General features: G+C 48.0%; 1 protein-coding gene across 1 annotated transcript; it reads left to right on the plus strand.

Moving 5' to 3' along the window:
• Positions 1 to 3604: 3604 nt before the first annotated feature.
• EV420DRAFT_1646002 (uncharacterized protein) lies at positions 3605 to 6098 on the plus strand (the record flags this gene model as incomplete). Its single annotated transcript, XM_060477847.1, has 3 exons — positions 3605 to 5693; positions 5748 to 5931; positions 5990 to 6098. 3 exons carry the CDS (start codon positions 3605 to 3607, stop codon positions 6096 to 6098), a joined length of 2382 nt encoding a protein of 793 aa, XP_060327875.1.
• Positions 6099 to 13272: the final 7174 nt, after the last annotated feature.

Below are 13272 nucleotides of genomic sequence, written 5' to 3' on the forward strand. Positions count from 1 at the left end.
ATCGGGATCGGGCTCATAAAATATTAAGGTTAAGCGAGTGTCAGCGACTGGGTAAGTTGAATGTAACCTACCGTTGTTGGAGGCAATGAGACAACTTTGTAAATACGGTAACGTTCACCGGGTCTGAAGTAAAGTTCTCTCTCTCGAGTTCCAGACATCCCCTTCGGAAATCCGGGACTTGTCGTAGAGACGTGGGCAAGGATTCTCACCGTCATATTTTCCTAGAAGAAAAAAAACGGGTATCAGCCAGGGAGTGCAAGGCGATTGCGATTTACCTGCAAAGCAGGACCGAGAGGTTCCATGATTCAAAACCAGGCTGAATAGTGAGGCGACGCAGCTACAGCAATAAAAACTCGCCACATTTAAAGGAATCAAAATCGTAGATCCACACGGGCCCATCGAAATGCGATGTCCATGGTTATCGTATCACGCGAGGTCGCTGTATTTCTTCTGATATCCTTGTGACCTTGTATCAAGCGCCGAATACCACGAATCATATCGATTAATTAATAGAAGAAGACGATAAGCGAATGCCATTGGCTGTAAGTGTCAGAGCTGAACAGGTCTAAAACGATAGTCAAAGCGTGCTCAGATCTTTCGTCGAAGAAACACGACTTCGAAGTTGGTGCCACAAAACTGCCAAACCTATGATCGATTGGGGATTTCGAAAGCCTCACTGACATTAGATGATTTCAGTCTTGTTTTGATCTTCCGCGTAGGCCTATATAGTCCACTGAGTACTGGGGAAAGAACGTGTCTACATCATGATGATATCGAAGCGACAGCATCCACCAAACCGGAAAGGCGGTGACCTAGATTGGAAGGAAGGAAGCTTTAGAAGTACCACAAAAGTCGACGCCATGTCTTCAGGGGAAGTCGTTTCAAATGGATCTACGACTTCTGTGCTTCCAACATTGGCGGGAGGTTAGAGTCACACCGGTAAGACGAACTCCGAGAAGACGCACGTATGAATTATGCTCCCAAACGTATATCTGGTGGGAGTAAATGCGGTTTACTTCGCCACGTTTATTAAACTCGGGAGTTGCGAGTCAATATTCCCGAAATAAAATGATCTGCCCCAAACTCCAGTTCCCGTTGTGAATATTAGATCTACAAAACTACGAAGTTGGTACTCTTACTTGCTCTGCCATATGCGTATTTGTGACACCACTGCATGCTATGGATATTATGAGCTAGAGTGATTCTAAAACTTGTATTTCTTTGGCGATGAGGCTCCAGTGACCGATCTCGATTGAAAGCCTCGATGTGGCAAAGGTGGACCGCGGCGTGCCGACAATTCGGGAGAAAAATGAACTAAACCAAACCAACATCCATATACCTGAGATGTCTTCTTCAATGAGCAGGTGCCGAGTGTAGAGGGACCGCATCTCAGGCCAGTCAAGGGGTAGTATATCTGATTCTCTGATCAGTCAATGAGTCATCGATCATAAGTTGGTTGTACACGTGATAACCATTGAAATTGGCCTTCGCTTCTAGCCTGGCAAGCCGCTTTATTAGATACTCGCGGAACTCGTATCCGTATATAAAGCCTTAGCCTGATACCCGGGGCGGGGGTCCATAGAGGAACCCCCAATCTCACGGATTTTCGAACTCCGAAAGAATGCCGGTGACAAGCCGGCACGTGCTCAGTGTGCCTCTAGCACGACGCGTTGCCAAACCACCACTGTTCCACTTGTTGGAGTCATTTCATGAGGGTATTGTTTCCTTAGTTATCTGCTGCATGTAGGATAGCAAAACAGAAGCACAAATGGATGAATAATCAACAACAACACGTCCTTTCAGCTGTATAGTGTTTTCTTCAGTTAAATGACATCGGATACTATGCCACCCCTCCCATAGTCATATTGTATAGTATTCAATGTCCTAATAATCAATACTTACGCTGGGGTACAATGGTGCGAAGTTCTAAGTCCTGAAATTTGGTGATGTGTCATTATGGATTAGTGAGCCAGACTCCTTCCCATTCTCCTTCGTGGGGGGTAAAAGCTGCTTTACCTTGCTTGTCAAGGTCTCTCTAGGTCTAAAATCTTCGCTTACACAAGCCATGGTCTTCCCGTGATATGACATCATTCTCCACACATAATCAAAATCCTTGTCGCTGACAATTTCACCCTTTCCATCACGCATCGAATGTCTTTTCACAACGGATATCAAATCGCCAACATATTAAATCCTCTAGATCTACCGGTAATGGAAAGACTGGACATAGCTACTGCCCTCAAAAACCTTAATGATATTTGTGCTTATCTTCCATCTGCATTAGAAAGACAAACTCGGTATATCATTTATATCTTTTGCGCTTTATTGCCACTTCCAACGTTGGCAGATCTACTTGAAAACCTCAAATCTCGATGATGGGGTGGATATAAACAATTTGTATGGAGATGTACCGACCATAATATTAGACATCATGTGTTGAATAGTGGGACTGAGCCATACGTGCGCTTCAACATTGCAACGGATAATGTGACTACCCCACCATGCCCTGCAGGTATGTCTGCATATTTCGTCCCTCACACTGTATACATATCCACTGATCACTGGCACTGAGTAGGAAACGACAACCTTAAGAGTACAAAGCCTAAGCAGAAAATTGTGGACGTTGAAAGAGGTGAGGCGAAGAAAGTTCATGCTTAAATGTAATCAGTTCAGGTAACTAGCAGGATTCTCTTAAAGGCTGTCATGAATCACCCCTATTTTTTGCTTATCTTATCTTATCTCATCAACTCGTCATTCTACTCTCATCATCATTCCTTGTACCTGATCCGCATCATTCATGACCTGATCAATCCCACGCATGATCTACCGCTCACACACATGATCCGGTTGATGGCCCATAGACCGATCACACGCTATGGGCTGGATCCTTCTTCACCCAGTCACGCTTCTTTAGGTCATCTGTGATCACACCCTAGGATGGACAAGCCACCACGTATGCTCCTCAGAAGACCGCGCCCTATGGACGCTAGTCTTCTTCCTCGCAGGAGGGCTTCTCCTATACCAAGCACCATACGATACAGAGGACATAGAAGACAGCGCTGCATTGGGGCAGCACGCACTGAGACACAGGAGCGGTACATACTAGTAAATACCACAATGTATTTAAATGAGCCTTGCTGTGGTCTTACACCCCAGCTTCGGCTAAAGTTATACACTCCTAACTTTTCACGCAGAAACTCCCTGTTTCATGCTTAAGGACTATCGTACCTTACCTAGCGATTGCAATGCCCTCTTCACAACTGAATCACTGAACGCAAGTGACAGTTTAGAGGCAAACGTTGTTCAATCCAAGTTAGTGCGTTACAATTAGCCAAAGCTTGCTTCACATACCCTCACCGTCGAACAAACAAATAACGCTGTTGTTCTATGTATTCCTACTACAACTATCCGCGATAGCAGTGGTCATACTGTTAATCGTAACCAGTACTTTCATCGAACGATGTTGACCGTATGAACTCAGAAGACTACGACACATACTACTCCATGACTACCCTCGAAACCACGCTCCTTCTCTACGCCTACGAGCTAGAAAGGACACACCAAAGAACATCGACCCTCCCGAGTGAGCAAGTAACGGACTCTAATGAATCCTCCATCGAACACCTCACTCCCATCAGACTCTGCCCAAGCACGCCACAGCCCTCAGTCCCAGAGGATGACAACGTCCTCCCACAGCAAGACATGGAAGGGCAAAATGGCAGCAGGGGTGAAGAGGATAGGCCTTCCCTTTGGAAAGAAAGCACTGGACGAAGCAGCGTCTCTTCAAATGACGGAGACGGTTCCGGAGAGCAGCTACACGTACGAGAAGCCCGAAGGATCTACATTGATGTCGCTAGAGGAAGAATCCTCACCGACCGAGGCCATGAAGTACGCCTCCCAAGTACAGCACCAGGATCAATCAAAGGAGAGTGGGTACGACCAGATGCCGGGCGCGATGTGGGAAGCAGTAGCAGCGGCCCAGATAGCTCAGACTACGGAACAGCCCGGTCAACAGACGAGCACACCCAGCGGTCATGGGGAGAACCCCTCATGGAAAGAAGCGGCACAACAATGGAAGGCGAGCCAAGGGATACGATGGGGGATTCCCCAGAGCCAAGAATCCAAGGCCCTGGGTCACCAACCAGCTCCTCCAGCTGGCTATCCTGGTACTCGGCAGACGGAACTCGACGAGTCTATGGGATCGACACTCCAAGACGTTATTCGTCGCCGATCCCTAGCTCAAGTCAATACGTTCCAGACCCTCCAATCCAACCTGACCCCAGAGAATGAGCCCAGTGGGCAGAAGAGGAACGTCGCGCCTCAGCCAGAAATATCATCACTATCGCAGACCTCAGAACATGGGCAGATACCTCCAGGGAGCCCACAACTGCATGAATCTCACCAGTCGAGTCCACCTCATCCATCGGGGGAACCCTCAACACTATCACCGAGGAGGAAAACCCTATCCCTCTCTCAATCCCAGAACCCACTGGGACCCAGACCCCATATTATACCGCCGAAGAAAACCCATGGAGGGAGCAGCCAGATGCAGAAGAGCTACTTGGACAGCACCCCCACACAGACTCACCACCCTGGCAGCGTAGGGTCTTATTCGCAGACACCAACGAGGAAGACACTGTCCTCTGGTGGTTCACAGGAAATCAATCCCGCGGAGGAACCACCGACGTATCAAATCCCGTCGAGGACGAGCTCGATCAAGCAAGTCTCACAGACTGGCCTCACTGCAGGTGCCGGATCTGTCGACAATTACGGGACCTGGCCCGAGCCCGATATAATGAAGTTGGACCTCACCCAGAGCTCGAACCCTTCCTCAATCCCGAACCCACCTTCTACGTTGAACCCCCCTTTATATCACAAAGAGAGCTTCAGTGGTGGGTCTATGATAGGGAAGACTTCAACGAGATCTTTGAAGAATACCGAAGGTACTTCGCATACGTCTGGAACTGGAACCAGATATGGATCGACGGAAATCCCTATCTATTACGATATGAACCCGTCTTCCACCCAACCGACCATCTCGACCAATTGGACCCGTGGGTTAGAGCCCGGATACAAATCGACAGGCTCACCTGTACAGGAGAATATACCAATGACGAACCCTTCATCAGTGACCCCAATGAGGGAAGCAACGAGTTCGTACAGGGATCAAGTAGGGAACCCCACCGATGAAGAACTCTATAAAATGAGCTGGGACCAGTTCTGGTGGCATATGCATGACAAATTACCCCACGAAACCTACTGGTCCAGCACTCCGCAGGGACAAGCCTACCAACAGGCGGAGCCTGGATCCCAATTAAAAAGGCAGATATTATCGCAGGAAACCCAGTACATTGCTATAAATTATTGGAACCTCCTACACCCCGATCGACAACTACTCCAAGGAGGCAGATATGAGATCCCCAATGCTGAAGATTCGGAGTCAGATTTCTCAAACCTGGGAATTATCCAGGCCACCCCTGCCATCACCGGACCTGACAGGAAACCCAGACTGTTCGCAGGCGGGAAGCAGCTGGACCAACATATCCGAAGCATGGGAGGCGCTACCACAACCCCCACCTCTGGTAAAGGAAGCGGACCAGCGCCTGCCATGCCAGGAGGTGGAGGAGGCGGAGGTGGAGGCAGAGGTGGAAGCGGACCGCCACCCCCTCCCACAGCACCGCCTACACCACATAGTGATCAAAACCTTTGATCACTCCCTCGACCTACCAATCCACCATTACCACCAGATCCACCAGCCGACTGGGAAATCGCGGCAGGACAAGCCAATCCATGGGGGGATGTTAAACCCACACTCATAGAAAAACCGGACGGATTCTATGGAAAATCCCATGACCTAGACCAGTTCTTCGACGATTGCGACGCTTACTTTGAAACATTTTCAAAGTACTTCTCCCTTAACGTAACGCATGGGTATGGACCCAATTGAGTAGTATTTGCAGCATCCCTGTTCAAAGGAAATGCTAAGCAGTGGTGGGTGGACCAACGACGAAAATATTGGGACTCCCATGCACGCCATCACCGATACCCTGCATGGGAAATCTTCGAAGAAGAAGTACGAAGACGATTCAAAGAAGTAGCAGAGGTCGAAATTCAACGGTGATGAGCCTCAAGGCTCTGTACGCTCAGAATTCGCAGATTTTAGCATTATAATAAATGCCTTGTCCACTTAGCGGACTTTCACTAAGTCAACGATTGCAATCACGGCAATACCCACTCTTACCACCAACTATCCTTCCCAGCTCGTATTCCATATCAATATGCGCCACTTCATTAATGCCGCCAGGCACCTGATTGCAGATCTCACAGATTTAGGACCATCATTGATCGCCCAGCACAGCCATCACTGACATCAGCATCAAGCATCACTTAATAGAATGCCGCAGCCAAAATACCTATTCCATGGCAAAAGACTTGATACCGTGACCTTTCCACCAGCTTTACTAAGGCTGTTACAACGCCAAGATAATGCCACATGCATCTACTTCAGTGTACTACCTTCAGTGTACTTTGCCGCAGCAACACAGCAGCCCAAGAGTCCATATGTCGGGGGAATTTTTTCTGATCACTAAGTCTATACACGGTAAAACCGTGTGGGTGCTGTTACTTTAGAACTCTGGGAGCACGCGTTTTGTATCATTTCTTACCAATTGATGTACTAAGGACTTACTAAGGACTCGTTTCAAGTATTCTAATTTTATTCCGGACTTGTAGTATAAAAGCTAGTGTAGTAGTAGTTGCTAGACACAAGTTACTGGACACTAGCCATCATCCACGTTATCGACCACCATTATCGCTTGTACTCGCTAGGAGATAGACAATAACAACATAGTCACTCCAAGTTATACTCTCTGTCATGGCTTTTCTTCTAACGGTATTGGTGTACGCTCATATTGCGCCAATACACGGAATTTGGTGTCCACAACTCGCTTTTATCTTTTAAATCCGCCAGCATCGCTTCACTTTCACCAGCCAGGATCGTTTTCATCAGTTTTCACCTTCTACATCGCCATCGTTTTACCCAGTTCAGTTCAGGATCGTTACATCCCCATGTGGACTCAGATTAGGATCGTTATTGCCGCCAGCAGCATCTGTCACGGAATTTCGGTCGACAGCTTCAGTATAGGATCATCAGTCACAGTATTTGGTATCTTGCCATCAGTTTCAGTATAGGATAGTCTCCGTGTAGACTCAGGATTAGTATCAGTTTCGTTTTGCAGTCGTTAACCTCAGTATAGTTTCAGTTTCAGTCCAGCCCAGTCCCAGCCATCGTTTTGCCGTCACTAGTTCCCCCTCATATCATCGCCAGCCAGTCTTATCTTCGTTTTACTGCCAGTTTCTCATTTCTCGACTACAGTCTTCGTCTCTTGCTGTCACAGTATTTGTTATCTTGCCAACGGTATTTCTCTTTGACGGCATTTTCTCTAATTCCGTCAACATCGCCCACGGCTTTTACTAGTTAAATTGCTGTCACTTTGTTCACGGTTTGCCGGTATTCCCAGTTATACCGGATTCCGTTCCTTCTCGTCTATCGAGACCCCTTCCGGCTTACAGCCAACGTTTTCTAGTACTCGATCGTTAAGGGTACTACTTCGCTGACTGAAAAGTCGCAGTGTATACTTGCGTTCTTGAGGAATTCATCACATGGAGGTGCACCGAAACACTCGCACAACAACAAAGCCTTTATTGCCACTACGCGCCATTTGCCGTGAACTCCTCTAGAGTTTTGGTTTTTGCCGTTGCCATGGAAGTTTAGGCTCATCAACGGATCAAGTGGAAACAGCTCCAGCAATCCCAATTCAGGACAGCAGTGGAGTTCTTCGACAAGTTCGAAGAACTGGCCATAAAAGCAAAACGATTTGACAATGCGGACCAAATGGAAGAAGTGGTAAAACTGGCCATTCGACCTTGCGTCCGAGAAATTATTATGGGAAGCAACAATCGTTGACCCCAAGGCTACTATGAATGGAAGGACAGAGTTGGCCGCATGAACGAGAATTATCGAGTAGGGGTAGCCGAACGGGGAGGTCGCCCCGCAGGAACCAAGGGATCCAAAACAGAATCCACCAGACGGACTAACACCTCAGGGGGAGGCAGAGGCGATAGAAGAGATGCCACTGGAACCACCTATGGGGGCGAAGGCGAACCAATGGACATTGATCGACTCAAGAAAGAAAGGCGATGTTTTCGATGCGGAAATATGGGACACATGAGTCGGGATAACAAATGCCTGACTGACAAATCCAAATGGCGCCATGTAAAAAAGCCAAAGGCAACACCCTTCACGAAGAGGGTGACCCCCTTCACGCAATGCCTCAGGGCATTGATTGAAGAAGCAGAACAGGAGGAAACCCCCACTACAACGACAGTTGAGGAGGTAAAAGAGGAGTCGACCGAGGACTAGGTGATTCACCTCGGCCGACCAGGACTTATGTTTCAAACGGTATGCACTCTAATATGAAATTTAATGTTGACACTCTCCATGTAGGTACCATTATGAATGATACACCCCTTTTGTGCACCAAAGAAACTCAGACTGAATCACAGGACTGTTCTTATCACCTGTCTCACGGTGTAGAACAGGATTTCCACCTTCGAATTGACCAGGACCAGTCAATCAATAAAGAATCTCACCCACCAAGCCCTCGCATGGGAGACTCCCGCACGACTGGAGTCGAGTTAACAGGCAGTAGAACCCGAGTGTATCTACCTTGGGGAACGAGCCCGAGCAGCCTAACGACAACAGGCCCGGGCAGGCCACAATACGTGGTCAGACTCCCAGCAGGGGAGAAGGAATTGCCTGACATGGGGAAAGTTCCGAGAGAGTCAGCGAGCCCCCCATGTCAGGATCAGACTGCGCTCAGTTGCCACGATGAAGATCGGTCGACAATCCGAGCTGCCGCTCCTACCTCAATTGTAGCAACGGCTCGCGCTGGAAAAGCAGCTGAGGCAGGGAACCGGGAGAGTCCCTTGAGATCCCCGGGTGAGCCAACATGTGTGCGTCCACGAAGGATTACCGATCTACCCATCGGGGTAAAGGACAAGGGAGAGGACCCTTCAAGAAAAAAGACCTCGCAGGGCGAAAGCCATACTGCTCGAGGCAGAGACGAGGGGTCTCTGGGAAGTAAGTCCTCGGGGAGCCGGTTCTCCCCTCGAGGCAACCAAGCAAGAAAAAAGGTAATTATAACGGAAATTCCTGACGACGACAATGATTTTAGTTACCAGCAGAGTTTATGGAACTCTAAAAAATCTGGACTGTGCAGGCCATCCCCGAGTGGAAAAGACCTTAGTAGTGCAAACGAACAGGCAGGAAGCTCAGTAACTGTAGAAGCACAAAGGGCCACAAAACCTACAGTGAACAGTGACAAGGGGAAGACCACGATGCCGAAAGAGGGAAACCTCGAGTACTCATCGGAGGAGTACCCTTCGGACCAACAATACCTGGAACCCTACTCCTCGGCATGGGTCCGGAGGGCTATGCATCTTATCCCGGATGCTGCCAAAGCCCACCTATGACAGTGGGTCCACCCTTGACGCCTTGAGGAAGTAACCGATGAACTAGTAAAAACCTTGCTAGAACGTCCTCATGAAACCTGGAAAGAAACCAGTCATAAAGCCCACTGGATGGCCGATCTATGACAACCACCCCAGTATATACGAGGAAGGAAGGGACAGAATGTCACCATTTCCGTCCAACTAGAAACCTACGATACCCTGGCTAAACATCCCATTAAAGCCTTGGTAGACAGCGGATGTATGGGAAGCGCAATTGACCGAACATGGGTCAAGGAACATCAGATCACCACCAGAACTGCCACACACCCCACACCGGTATATAATGCCGATGGAACTCGAAATGCGGGAGGTGACATCACTAATTACATCGAAGTCCGCCTAGCAATCGGGGATCATACTGAACGAATAGAGTTGGCTGTGGTCGATCTAGGCACCACGCCAATCTTTCTAGGGCATGATTGGCTCCAACGCCACAATCCCCTGATCGACTGGAACACCGGGATGGTCACCCTTGCACGATGTGACTGTCGGAAAATCCCGTTCCGACTACCCGATGAAGACCCGAGTCAGCAGTGGGGAACTGAAGTCGAAAAGGGGGATAAAATCCTCGTAATAGACTTCGAACAAGCCTTTCATGTATGTGCCATGGGGACTAAATCCACCAAATTAGCCGCCCAGGCCCATCTCAATAAAAAGGAAAAAACTTTTGAAGAAATAGTACCGGAATTCTACCGAGATTTCACAGATGTATTCGCCAAAGAAAATTTTGATGAATTACCCCCACGAAAACCCTGGGACCATGCCATCGAGCTAGTACCAAACGCCAACGCCAGCCTGGATTGCAAGGTATACCCCTTGAACCCCCAGGAACAAGAAGAACTTGACCACTTCCTCGACGAGAACCTGTCCACAGGAAGGATCCGACCCTCTAAGTCCCCCATGGCCTCACCCTTCTTTTTTGTCAAAAAGAAAGACGGGAAACTACGACCTGTCCAAGACTATCGAAAACTTAATGAAATGACCATTAAGAATCGATATCCACTCCCACTCATATCAGAGTTAATGGACAGGTTACGAGGCACTAAATACTACACAAAACTGGACGTCAGGTGGGAATACAACAATGTTCGAATCAAAAAAGGGGACGAATGGAAGGCAGCTTTCCACACCAATCGAGGCCTATATGAACCCCTTGTCATGTTCTTTGGACTCACCAACTCGCCCGCGACCTTCCAATGAATGATGAATGACCTCTTCAAGGACTTAATAGCTCAGGGGTTAGTCAGCGTCTACTTAGATGACATACTCATCGCCACCAAAACCAAAGCAGAACACTGAATTGTAGTCCGGAAGGTTCTGCAAATACTCCGTGCAAACAAACTCTTCTTAAAAGCAGAAAAGTGTGAATTCAAAGTAGAAGAAACCGAGTACCTGGGAGTAATTGTCAGTGAAGGATCCATTAAAATGGACCCTGTCAAAATTGCGGGAATCTTGGACTGGCCAAGACCAACCAAGAAACAAGAACTACAGTCATTTTTGGGATTCGCCAATTTTTACTGACGGTTCATTTGGCACTACAGTCACCACGTCAAACCCCTAACCCGACTCACTGGGAAAGAAGCATGGACATGGGGAGGAGCGCAACAAGGCGCCTTCGAAACCATTAAATGACAATTTCTAGAAAATGTCGTTCTTGCCATTCCAAGTAACGAGGGGAAATTCTGAGTAGAAGCCGATGCCAGCGAAGGCGCCGTTGGTGCCGTACTATCACAAGAACAGACCGATGGGAAATGGAGACCTGTTGCATTCCTATCCAAATCACTTTCCGCCACAGAACGTAACTATGAAATTTACGACAAAGAATTACTAGCCATCATGATTGCCCTGGAAGACTGGCGCCACTACCTCATGGGTGCCTTACAGAAATTCGAGATTTGGACAGACCACTCCAATCTCCAGTATTTCCGAAAACCCCAGAAGTTAAATCGTCGACAAGCTTGATGGGTTACCGAACTTGCAGAATACGAATTCACTCTTCACCATAAACCAGGTACCGCAAACAAAAAAGCAGATTTACTTAGCCGAAGGGCCGACCACGATCAAGGCAAAAAGGATAACGATGATATCGTCATCCTTAAGCCTGAACTCTTTAGGGCCTTAATAATGCCCACAGAAGAGGCCATCCACCAAAAAATAGCCAAGGCCACCGACAAAGTCCACTTATGGGACAAAGGAATCTCCGACTCTCTCGGCTACGAAAAAGGAGTCCAACAAAGGGGAAACCTTCTATTCTACGATGGGAGAATTTATATCCCAAAAGACGTCCCACTACGAGGGGAAATAATTTCCTACGCCCACGACCATATAACAGCAGGGCACCCAGGGATTGCAAAAACCCAAGAAATAATACTTCGCGACTACTGGTGGCCTAAACTGCCAAGAGACGTAGGAAGATATGTGAAGGGATGCGAAGCCTGCCAAAGAACTAAACTGGACCATCGCAAACGCGCCGCCCCCCTTCACCCTAATGCAATACCCACGTGACCATGGGAACATATATCGGTCGACCTAATCACTGGACTACCTGAATCCAAAGGTTACAATGCAGTCCTGGTAATCGTTGACCGATTCTCCAAATACAATATCTTCGTACCATGCACGAAGGAAATCGCCTCTACTGGATGGGCTAAAATCCTCTGAGACGAAGTTATTTGTCGATTCGGGGTTACCCCCTCCAAAATAATCTCGGACCGAGGCCCACAATTTGTGTCTAAGTACACAAGAGAGCTATATGCCTTACTAAACATCCAAGGCAATCCTTCCACTGCATACCACCCTCAGACAGACAGGCAAACCGAACGAGTTAACCAAGAGCTTGAAAAATACCTGCGTAACTTCGTTAATTTCAAACAAAATGATTGGAGTGACTGGCTACTCATAGCAGCCTACACCCTTAACAACCGAAAACATAGCACGACGGGATACTCCCCATATAAAATCCTATTCGGACAAGATGGGCAGATACGACCCGTCGCACTCAAGGCTACGACCACACCCTCGGTAGCCACAATGGTGGAAACCCTCCACCGAACCCACGAACAAGCAAAGCTCGCTTTGACGAAAGCAGCAGAGACAATGAAACAAGCATATGATCGACACCAACAATCACCCCGAGACTACCAGCCAGGAGATAAAGTTTGGTTAGACACCACCAACTTGCACCTACCACGACCAGCGAAAAAGCTGGATAACAAACGAGTCGGACCTTTCGAAGTAATAACCAAGAAAGGTTCATCAGCATACCAACTTCGACTACCGGCCGGATGGAAAATCCATAACCGGTTCAATGAAGTCTACCTGACTCCATACATTCCACCGGAGTTCCCGAACCAAGAACTACCGGAACCTCCTCCTCCCGAATTGATCGAAGGACAAGAAGAATATGAAATAGAAGAACTCCTACAGGACAGAGAAATAGCCGTACGACAAGGAAAACGCAGAAAACACATTACCGAATACCTTGTCAAATGGAAGGGATACCCAATCGAAGAAGCCACGTGGGTACCACGCAGCCAACTAGCAAATGCAGAAGAACTAGTGCTCGAATATGAGCAACACTTGGCAGTGATATACAAAGAAGAAAACGACGACAATGAATCCATCGCGACATCAGCAACGGATAACTCAATTTTCTTCCTGGATTCCCTGGGTCCAGCTTGCACAACCACATCCCAACGA

Source organism: Desarmillaria tabescens (assembly GCF_030435595.1).
Source record: "Desarmillaria tabescens strain CCBAS 213 chromosome Unknown EV420scaffold_32, whole genome shotgun sequence".
Lineage (NCBI taxonomy): Eukaryota > Fungi > Basidiomycota > Agaricomycetes > Agaricales > Physalacriaceae > Desarmillaria > Desarmillaria tabescens.